The sequence below is a fragment of the Phalacrocorax carbo genome, chromosome 12 (genome assembly GCF_963921805.1).
Source record: "Phalacrocorax carbo chromosome 12, bPhaCar2.1, whole genome shotgun sequence".
NCBI lineage: Eukaryota > Metazoa > Chordata > Aves > Suliformes > Phalacrocoracidae > Phalacrocorax > Phalacrocorax carbo.
In genome coordinates this window covers 2,623,619-2,634,985 of record NC_087524.1, presented here as the reverse complement: position 1 = coordinate 2,634,985, position 11,367 = coordinate 2,623,619, and the positions used below count along the sequence as shown (strand labels likewise).

At 43.0% G+C, this 11,367-nt stretch overlaps 1 protein-coding gene across 1 annotated transcript in view; it reads left to right on the top strand.

Moving 5' to 3' along the window:
- The first annotated feature begins 2,438 nt into the window (after positions 1-2,438).
- FRMPD2 (FERM and PDZ domain containing 2) overlaps positions 2,439-11,367 on the top strand; it is a 69,345-nt gene continuing 60,416 nt past the window's right edge. The window contains exons 1-5 of the mRNA XM_064464474.1: positions 2,439-2,562; positions 7,433-7,590; positions 8,544-8,609; positions 9,838-10,023; positions 10,898-11,024. Coding sequence (XP_064320544.1) covers positions 2,439-2,562; positions 7,433-7,590; positions 8,544-8,609; positions 9,838-10,023; positions 10,898-11,024 — 661 coding nt within the window. The remainder of the gene's footprint in view (positions 2,563-7,432; positions 7,591-8,543; positions 8,610-9,837; positions 10,024-10,897; positions 11,025-11,367) is intronic.

The window sequence follows — 11,367 nt, the reverse complement described above, 5'->3', positions numbered from 1 at the left end:
TTGTTTGGTTCTGGATCACAGCTCTTATTAAATTGAGGGACCATGAATACATGCAGTGCTACACTGATAACTATCTTTATATCACTTCTATTGTCATATCAGATACATAGCGTAGCCTGGCTCTAAAAGGAAATGAAATATATTTTTTCCCCAAGCAGTCACACAGTCATGTTTTTGTCAAATATCGCATCATGCTGGTCTTGAAATCCAAAAGTCAAACATACAGCCCAAAATTACCGGGCATTCTGAGTGTGTTTAAAAATCAATTGCCAATTTGCTTGTAAAATAACACATTGCTTAACTCCACATTGCATTAAAGCAATCATTTATTACACTTCAAAGAGATTATGATTTCCATGACAATTTACTACAAAAGTTAAGCAGCTCTGGTGTAACTGCTGATTTCACTTTGGCTCTATAAAGCTGTTAACACCTGCATTCTGGAGAGTTGCTTATTGAGTAACTTAAGCTTGTTAGAAATATCAGCACTGAAATCACTTGCTATAAGCACTTCTATCTAAGACAGAGGATGCAGTGCTCCTTCCCCCAGCACGGTCTCAAATAAAACAGCACTAAATACAGTCTGGTGGATTACCCATATGGAGAAGCCACACAGATCCTAGCTCTGGGGACGTGAATTGATTGTTTAGTCCCAATACCACAGGGTTAAGTGAAATGCTATCACAGTAATTTATTATTAAGAGAAATGGCAATGGCTTAGATTAAGAAGATTTGTCTGTCTCTTCTAATTAAGGTTAGGTTCTTAAGAAGCTTTACAAGCCTTTGAAGCTGCAGAGACTAAAATTAGGACTGTGGTCTGTTTAAAATGTCACTAGGTTGGTCCATAATCCCACAGTGATTGCAGCAAGGGATCATTCTTCCAATGTTGTGATTCCTTGCTTGGAAGCCAGTGAGCCATGAATCAAAGTCTGAGTAGTCTATTAATCAGCAACAAGTTGGTCCTGCAGAACATTGTAATGCTCTTGCAGTGACCCCTTGAAGACTGAATAATAAACGGGAAGCTGGCAAAGAAATCAGCTGTAAGACACAGTAAATTCTGTTGCAGGCAGAGAGCAAATGCTAGCAGTAAGCGGGCTGTGTGTGGAGGGTGAAGAAATTCTTAGGGGGGAAGATCTGTTTTCAGGCTGTAAGTGAAGTCATTTTACAGTGGCATTTATAAAACATGAAAATAGCATCCTAGGATCTAGTGTTCTCACTTGGTGGTCTACAGACAACGTTAAAACCTCAACAATAGATGGATCGCTTCCAACTTTTCTCATTATACCCCTAGTTACACAGCATACAAAGAACCTACAGAACTCACTGTTACAGGGCAGGAACAGCAAAAGTCTGAATTAAGTTCAAAACTTCTCAGCAAATTTTAAGCTTGGATTCAGTTTTCCTTACAGATGTGTAGACCTAGACCAGCTCTGCCTAAATTAGTAAATTACAGAAATGTAAAAGTCGTGAAATGGCAAGATCAGACTCATTTATGAAGAACAAAACCTTCTTTGATGACAATATTTTGTACGATAAAACATTTGGCGGAAAAGAGGCCTTAATACTTCAAGTCACAAGTCAGTTTCTAGTTGGCTGGGATTAGGAAAATATTTTTCCAATAGGTAAAACATTGAATTATGATTTCCTACAGGACGCCTTTCTCTAAATGAGCTGATGCTGCATTGCAGCTGAGGCAAAGAGGGAGAGTGTGTGGCCCAACGTTCTTCTGCAGTATGCCAGGTCTTACGTACCTGTCAGACAGGACAGTGTGCTGGGAGCCACTAAACTGCTGTTCAGCGGCTCACAGAGGGAATAATTTTTTTATTTGGTTTAGTGAAACAAAGTAAGTTTTTATGGATGAGCTATAAGTTCTGAGTCTCAGGTATCTGACCAAGAAAATCTCTCAATTAATTCAGTAAGAGTCTACAGGCTGTAGACTCAGCAATAAATGAAACTCAGTTGCTCTGTTGGACTGTGTTTATACACCCTTCACGTTACGATGCATCTCTTCTGCTTTGCCATTCTTTTCCTCTTAGATTAACTCTGTCATGTTTTAATAGACAAGAGCATCCAGTTAAGCAGCAAAATCAATGCCCTACCATTCAGATAACCACTCACAAGGTCTGAGCAGCACACATTCGTGAAGGATCTCCTGAGTAAAAACTATTTGTCCCACAGAACCTTGTGATTGGTTTCAAATGATGAGTAAAAGGGCTCAAAAAGATTACAGGAAGTCACTTAGTTCAGTCCCCTGTATTTACTCCTGCTCAGATTAAGATCAGGATGAACGACACCTACCTTTTATGAACAAAGAAGCAGGGTGGCTCACAATATTTCTTATTCTGAGAGAAGGGTACAGTTGTACCCTCAGTGTGGTTTGCTTTGAGCAATTCAGTCTACTTTAGTGTGTCCAAAATCTGGTTTCTGTTGCAGCAGGCATGAGCAGTTCCTGTGTGACACTGGCCGAAGTCCTGTGGGCAAAAGGAAGCTCTTTGGAGGAAGAAGAAATATGGGCAGTCCTGTACCTGGCCACAGTGCAGCTTCTGGAGGACCTTCACAAAGGTGAGGTGAAAAGTATCTTCTTATAGTTCTTACTGTTGGAAATCCGTTCTTGAGCTCTTTTGAGGTTTGGGGTTTTGGGTTTTTTTGAGACAAAAAGCACCAATGGCAATGATAGCATATTGCTAATAAAAATGAGGACTCTTTCAGTGCTGCTGGGATTACATGCAGACTTCTGTGCCTACAAGAGATCTTCACACAGGGTTGGTTGTTTTTTTTTCAAATTACACATCAGATATTAATTCATCTAAGTATGACTGTACATGGTGGAACAGGACAGAAGAGTCCTTCCTAAAGTCTCAATAACACACACATGCAGAAAGTGCACTGCCAGCTAGGATCGTGTCCTTCGCGTACTGATAGAGGAGGACAGGCAAATACACACGGCTCCTCATTCAGCTAGTAAGAGACTTTGATCCTTGATGATAATAATGCGACTTAGCATAATGGCTAGGCAAGTTGTCATCATGAACGCTTGCCAAGCAGGCCAGCTGCACAAGAGAGCACAGCTGAGCAACCTGTCACATTTGAGGAACTGTTTATGACAACGGATATTCCTTTTGAGGGAGAATGGATGAGATGTGTTCTTACCTCATGAGCGTGTAGAATCAAATACAAAATACTGAAAACAAGTGATGTGTAACTTCTGCTATAGCTGGAGGGGTGAACTTCTATTACCAACTAGTTATTAATGGACTGGAACACCATAGCAGGTTGACTGTACCATCAGCTCTCTATTATCTGGTGTAACAAGAGGATAGAATGGCCCAGACAAGACAGGCACCAGGAACATGCAAAGGAGTGCAGCACCGAGATACCCACCTGGACAGATTCAGCTCAGGTACATCACAGCTTATTAACTCAGTGCCAGACACTAAACTGACACTATGCTCTCCTGATCTCTTGTTTAAAAAAAAACAAAAAGAAAGAAAAAAAGACAAGACTCATTGGACTACTGAACTGAGACAATCAGCCTATGTTCCCTATGCTGCGCCAGATGAATTTAGGGTATTATGATCAGAAGATTAAGAGCAAAGCAAGAGGAAGTAGGGATGTAGAACCACGCTGATCTATAGGTCAAGTGCGAGGCTGCTCAAACATGTCTTTAGAGAGCTGAAGCACAGAAGTGATGCCAAGCTGGACTCATTCTGAAGCTGCATCCTCAGCGCTCCAGTTTCTTGGAGGGCAGTGAACTGCCTCTGCATAGCATCATCCCAGTTGACTAAGGCATACCTCTGGCTCCTCATCTCTTTTCTACAGCTATATTGCATCTGGAATCAGCATCTTCTCAGGGCTAGTACTGCCGCATTTATGCTGCACCACGCTTGATGTAATAAAGCCTGCTAGACCTGTGATGGTCAGCACCACTTGCTATGGTGATATTTCCAATGTGTTTGGGCACTGACTGGTTAAGCAGGTATGTGGACTCGTTGGCTGGTCAACGTTACAGAAGGTCAGGTAATCTTCACCGAGGCTAAAGTATAAGTGGTCTGTTTCTAAAACAGACAAATTTCCCAGCACATTCTAGTTGTATTTGCATACAATACTACAAAAAATGGGGAAGGAGCAAAAGAGAAGGCTAGCTGACGATTTTAAGACCTTTAATTTTCTAAGGAAGTAAATGCCACAACTCTTGCAAATACCAGTGGTCCATAAGTCTTGAACCTCTGGGTCCTCTGGCTATATAAACCTCCTAGGTGTATATGAGTTCCCAGCTTAACATTTTACCCATTTTTACCATCCATTTTCCTGACGTAAAGGTATCCATGCATAAGAACTAAGTAGCCATTTTTTAATATATAATTTGTAAATACTAAAATACCAAAGCATTTAGGGCATGTTTCTGAGTTCTGAATGGTCTCTGTTCTCACAGTCTAGACTGAAGGGAGTGGCTCAGCAGCCAACAATTTTTTTAATTTACCTACCTATATTTCCAGGAACCCTATATCTAAATATTGCCATAGTTAATGCAGCTTTTCCTCTTTCTAAATAGATTGATTTTAGATGCCTTTTAGCATGCTTTTTAAATGAATATTTTAATGAAATCACTTGGATGAAATAACACACATGTATGCAAGTGCGGAGTGTTTGCGGAAGACTGCATATCCTCAGCTTCCACTTCTGCTTCAGACCACTGAGACCAACGTCAATGGATCTCTGCAGTGGTATTTTTTAAGAGTACTGAGCCCTTTACAAGAAGAATCCAGTCCATTACTGACACACCTTCAAACAAATTTTTTTCAGGGACCAGCAAGAGCAAGCTGTTCCCTAAGGGACAGGGGGCCCAGACCCAGTCATAGTTACAAGGGTGTCAGGGTAGGGGCTGTGCCAGGCAGGGCCCTAGCCCACAGTCCCCGAGGAGGGCAAGCAGGGCAGGTCTGGGGTTCACAGTCGAGAATCCAGACCACCACACAAGCCTGTGGTGACAACGCAGGTCCAAGTCAGGCTGGGAAGCTGAGTCAGGATCAGGTCTGGTGTGGAAAACCAGGGTCAGACAACCCAGCGATCACCAGGCAAGTCCACAGTGACAAGGCAAGTCTAAGGTCAGGCTGGAAAGTCGGTCTATGGGACACGATCGATGAAGTCCACAGTCAGGCAAGGCATGGCTGTGGCTGAGCTGGAGACAGGCACTCCTAATCCCTCAGGCAGGGACTCAAGGTCCAGGGCTGAGCTTAAGTGGAGCGTGGGACTACGGGCAGAGGATGCGGGTGGGTCCCAAGTGAGGCTGGTGAGGGTCATTAAGGCCTATAAGTGTCCTCAGGACTTTGTCAAGTTTAGCAGTCTGTATTTATCATTTGAAGACACTTTTGTCTGAAATATCCCTTATCTTTTAATGGAACTGACATGCAGACAGAAAGACTGAATGTGAATAATGCTAAAATATCATGGCTGTTCAAGGCACTGGTAGAATCTGGTCTAAGTTTTAGTCTGGACCGTTTCCGTATTTGAATCCTGGTAAAAAAAAAACTCCCGAAGTTCAGGTTAGTTGGAAATGATGTTTCCACTTAAGGAAAAGCTTAGTAGGCTACAGCACTGGGACTTGGGAAGTTTGTTTCTATTGCTACCTCAGCTTCTGTTGACTGACACGGTGTAGTCATCAAAGCCAGGCTCTGCATCAGGTTCTTCATCCGTACAATGGAAATAAAAAGATACCGGCTCCTGACACTGACTCTCTGGCAAAGTAACTTGACTTTGCTAGACACAATACACTGAAAGAGAGGTTACCAAAATGCAGAGCTGACTGATTATAAGCAACACACATAATAAAAAAAAATTACCACAGAGATATGTACCATGGTCATGCAACTTAATGGAAGCTAACTTGAGGGCTTTTGCAACTGCCAACTTTAAGGTATTCATGCTTTATTGGAAGGAGTGTTCTACTTTTCTGGTATTCTCTTGTGCTTTGCACAAAAAGATCTACCAAAAATGTCAACATCTCCAGAATCTGCACATGGGATGTAATTCTGCCTTTCCTTAGGCTTCAGAAATCCATTGAAATCCTCGACTTCAGTAAGGCATTCGACACTGTCTCCCATCGCATCCTCACAGCCAAGCTAAGGAAGTGTGGGTTGGGTGAGAGGACAGTGAGGTGGACAGAGAACAGGCTCAACAACAGAACTCAGAGGGTCGTGATCAATGGGGCAGAGTCTGGACGGAGGTCTGTCACTAGTGGTGTTCCCCAGGGGTCTGTGCTGGGTCCAGTCCTGTTCAACATATTCATTGATGACCTGGATGATGGGACAGAGTGTAACCTCAGCAAGTTCACTGATGATACCAAGCTGGGAGGGGCGGCTGATACGCCAGCAGGCTGTGCTGCCATCCAGCGAGGCCTGGCCAGGCTGGAGAGCTGGGCCCAGGGGAACCTGATGAAACTCAGCAAGAGCAAGTGCAAGGTCCTGCCCCTGGGGAGGAACAACCCCACGCACCAGTACAGGCTGGGGGGGACCTACTGGAAAGGGGCTCTGTTGAGAAGACCCTGGGAGTGCTGGTGGACAACAAGGTGACCCTGAGCCAGCACCGTGCCCTTGGGGCCAAGAAGGCCAATGGTGTCCTGGGGTGCATTAAAAAGAGTGTGGCCAGCAGGTCGAGAGAGGTTATCCTCCCCCTCTACTCTGCCCTAGTGAGACCTTGAGTACTGTGTCCAGTTTTGGGCCCCCTGGTTTAAGAAGGACAGGGAACTGCTTGAGCAACTCCAGCAGAGAGCTACCAAGATGCTCAGGGGACTGGAGCATCTCCCTTATGAGGAAAGGCTGAGAGACTTGGGTTTGTTCAGCCTGGAGAAGAGAAGCCTGAGGAGGGATCTCATCAATACCTATAAATATCTAAAGGGTGGGTGTCAGGATGATGGGACTGGGCTCTTCAGTGGTGCCCAATGACGGCAACAGGCACAAGTTGGAACACAGGGAGTTCCACCTCAATATGAGGACAAACCCCTTCCCTGCACGGGTGCCAGAGCAGGGGCACAGGCTGCCCAGAGAGGCTGTGGGGTCCCTTCCCTGGAGACATTCACACCCCGCCTGGACGCGGCCCTGTGCCCCTGCTCTGGGGGTGTCTGCTCAAGCAGGGGGTTGGAGAAGATGATCTCCAGAGGGCCCTGCCAACCCCCGCCATTCTGTGATTCTGTGAAATCAATATATTCTTTATATGTGTGAAATGATGCGAGAGATAAATCAAGTCTTTAACCATCACTGAATTCTAGCTGACAAAATCAGCCAGGCATAAATGAACATGATTCTACTGACATCTGGGTACATCTCCAGGAAACTTCAGTGATGGGTTTGGCTATGCAGGCGAGACTCCAGAAATATGATTTTCTGAGTGCGGTGAATTTAACACTAAGAACTCCATTATCTTCTTCAACATTTTTCAGACCCTGCCATCTCTGTGATTTGTCCATGGTCAGTACTACTGTCTGCTGAAGGAAATGTGTCCTTCCAAAACAATGCATCTCAGACGGAAGCTGTTCCTTTCAGTGCACCAGAATTGCTCCACAGACAAAGTAAAAACCAGCGCATTGGAGTAACAAAGGTGAGGTATATTACAAAATAAAACTTGACAGTGCCTTGTGAAGACAAGCTCGTGGGTTTTAATGCAGCATACCAGGTATCTACTGTCAAACTCCATGTCTAAATAAATTAGGCTACAGTTAGAAAGATTTACATGTACCTTGCAGCTCACATTTATATTAATACACATGTCAACATCAAAATCAATTTTGAACATCAGTCCTCAAGGTCTGAAGAAATGCATTATTTGTAAAGGCCCACAGAAAGGAATAATATTTCTATGAACATGGTGTTTGACCAGATATGGTAATTGTAATCCCAGAAGCATTAGGACTGCAGTATCTATACAATCAGAGAATGGAAACGCTACGAGGAAGTCAGGAGTACGTTCAGCTTTGTTAACAATTTACTCTTCTCCTCCCCACCAAATGACCCTCTGGCAAGACAGTAAGATACAACACTCGGGGACCTAAAAGTTTTAATACTTCTAGGACCATGTCAGTGCATGCTTCCCTCAGGCTGAACACAGTAGTCTCAGACTCCCATATAACTGATCACTTAGACACTATGCTGAAACATGAAGCTTTGGAATAGCTGGCCCTTACTCCAGTAATCTTCCTGCACACAGCTGCTCGTCAGTCCCACAGGTAGGGGAGAGCTTTAGTCACCAACGGGAGAGCTTCAAAACTAAGAAAGGAATTCAAATTTCTTTTCCTACTCATGGCATCATCGGACGGAGGGCAGCCTGGCTCAGCCCCTCAAGCTGAACAATACACATTGCATGCTATCTAGTCCATACGTCAAGTCATGATTCTGCATTTATATATGTTTCCTCTAGTCTAGTTTAAAAAAAAAATAATCTATTTGGCTTCTGCCATTTTGTGACCAAAGACACAAAAAGATGGTCTCTCCAGTACAAGGCTTTTCTGTATTTAACATTGTCTTCATAAAGGGTTTCCTTTTCTGTTTTGCCAGATGTTGGTGTATTCCTTAGGAATGACCCTATATTGGTCAGCAGACTACCAGGTTCCTCCAAACCAGGCCAGTAACACTAACAGTTTTGTTTTCTTTCATTTTGTCTTCTACTGGTAGGTTCAAAGATTGAGAGGCATAATCTGAAGCCTCAGTAAGAGGGGCTTTATGTTTTGGACCACTAGAAGGAATTGGAAAGTTTGTGTCAAGGTCCAGACAACGAAAAATACCAGTTCATCCAAATCAGGAATTTAGTTAGGCCTCATTTTTACATTCCTTTTATTTTTCCCTTTTTCTTCAAAACCCAGAATTGTTCCCATTAAGATGAACTGTACCTTGCTTTTAAGAGTGAAGATTATTTATTCCAAGACAGTAATAAGGAACAGGTTGCCCAGGGAAGCGGTTGAGTCACTATCCTTGGACATACCCATAAAATATGTGTAGATGTGGCGCTTAGGGACATGGTGTAGTGGTGGGCTTGGCACTGTTAGGTTTACGGTTGGACTCGAGGACCTTAAAGGTCTTTTCCAGCCTACATGATTCTACAATTCTATGATTCTGTGATGAGAAGGTCTAAAAGTAAAATATCATGTCAGCATGATTGTGGTGCTGTGTACATTATGTGCTTTTTCAAAGAATGGGATGCTGGAGTAAAAATAACTAACTCTATTTCTGAGCAAATTCTACCAGCATCACTGCTTGTTGACATTTTGCATATCTTGCTTACCCAGAATCCTTTCAAAGATTTGTAGCACACATTTTGCTTCCTTTCTATATCCATGCCTTTGATTGCATGTTTTTGATTTGGAGAGCACAAGCTTTTAGTAGATTTAACCTCCCTTTCATGGTATACATGGTCTAAGAGAAAAGGCACTATCAGCTAAATGCCTCTAAAATTTAAGTATCTGCTCTCTATAGCAACAGTTTCAGCTGGTGTAACTCCTCACCTTTTTGAAGCTAATGCTGCCACGTCTTACTTGCATGAATCTTTAAGATTCACAATCTAATTACCAAAGCTGTGGAGCAGAAAGAGCTGTTGTCTGTCACAAAGAAGCTCCCATACAGGCTGATGACCCTCCTTGTAGATGCTGGTTCCCTCCAAGGCTATCCTGGATCCCATTAGAGGCTCCACTTAGTGCTGTTCTGCTGCCTCTCTGGAGTTTTCCCAAAGCGTAAAGGGATTCAGTGCCCATTTCTCACCCAGGGTGAAAGGCTTACAGAAATTCCTGATCCCAGTTTACACAAGATTCCAGACCACTGGGAGATGTCATTTAACAGTACCTCCATTTTGACTCAGTCCCTCCAGCTGAGTGACCAGCTACACACACTCTTGCTGACACTATGTGAAGATCTGCCACATAAAAGACTTTCTCCTGAATCAATTCTGGAAGCATGTGAAGCACATCAGAAGGAATTGGATTCCTTACCAGCAAATGTCTACATAAAGAAAATGGTCAAGTTTGCTGTGGGAAGTATCAGTGAGGTAGGTACTACTATAATGCTCTAATGATCTCCTCTTCTTTGGTGAGACAGGTGAGCAGCAACATGGGACACAGGTGAGCAATTGCCTGAAATTAATGCTTTCATGAATTAAGGAAGTGAGATTTTGGTTCCAGACTTTTAAGCAGGAAATTGAGTGGGCGTGTGTACAAGCAAACGAGGCCACGAGGCCATCTCTCACACCCCTCTTACACTCCTGGGAAACGATACAAATCCAGCTTTTGCATTTACAGTATCCTCATTTCTTTGGTTAATACTGAAGAAATCATAACCTTTACAGAGACTTTGTATTGTCCAAAGGAATGGACTTTACACAAGAGAAAAGGCCCCATTGCTACTCTGGTTTCAGACGTTCTGTGTGAAATTCAAAGAAAACACATTTACATCATATTGGGAATTTCATTCATCGTCCTTGAGTGGAGCTGAACATTTGCAGTGCAACCAAGTCTGACCACATGAAATCTTTAATAAGTGAGCACCTGAGTCTTTTTCAAGACTTGAAAGATCAACAAACAGTTTTGTTGACAAGCTGAATGAAACTGGAATAAAACACACTGCAAATATTTTTTTCCTGTTTTCAACCAGTATTCCTTAACATTCTAAGATGACCTTCTCCCTTGCACTCTCTATTACTCTACTTCTCTCTGTAACAGAGGGTGTCCCCTCTTAAACACAGCTAGGTGAGAGCAGGAAGCCATCAAAACTCAGTCCTGCTTGGCGTTAATCTGAGAAGATGAAGTTGTTTATACCAAGAAAATCAGCAGCCTCTGACAAGCAGAGGGCAAGGTTCACTTTAGTATGAGAGTCTGAAGTCCGCATATCATATGACATTGACTTGCAGTACTACTGTCTCTCAGGTAGAGCGGGTAGCCACTGAAGACAGCACAGCCTCTCAGCTGAACAGAAGTCATGTGATAAGGAAAAGACTGCATGAGAAAGTATCGGACGCCTCATCACTGTCCTCCCAGATGAATTTTCACCAAGGTAAAGGAAGGTTTATAATCTGAACTGCCTAATAAGGATACAGCCAGCTTGTTCTGAGTCTTTCCCAAGCTAGGTGAATTGTTTAATTTCATGCTGTAGTGATTACATGTGGTGTTGGAGAGGATATTTATTGCTTTACATATAAATGACTTCATAATGGAAAGACTCTGCGGCAAGTCAGCAAGGTTTCTGTTCTTTATTTCCTCAAAGGATGGTAGTCTGAGGGCTGTGAAGCAATGATAACTAATCAGCTTGCACAGATTCAACTCCTGAAGCACTTTGCATAAAACCTGTGCATATAAAAAAAACCTACTTTCAAAACAGCTCTTGTACTTTGTATACT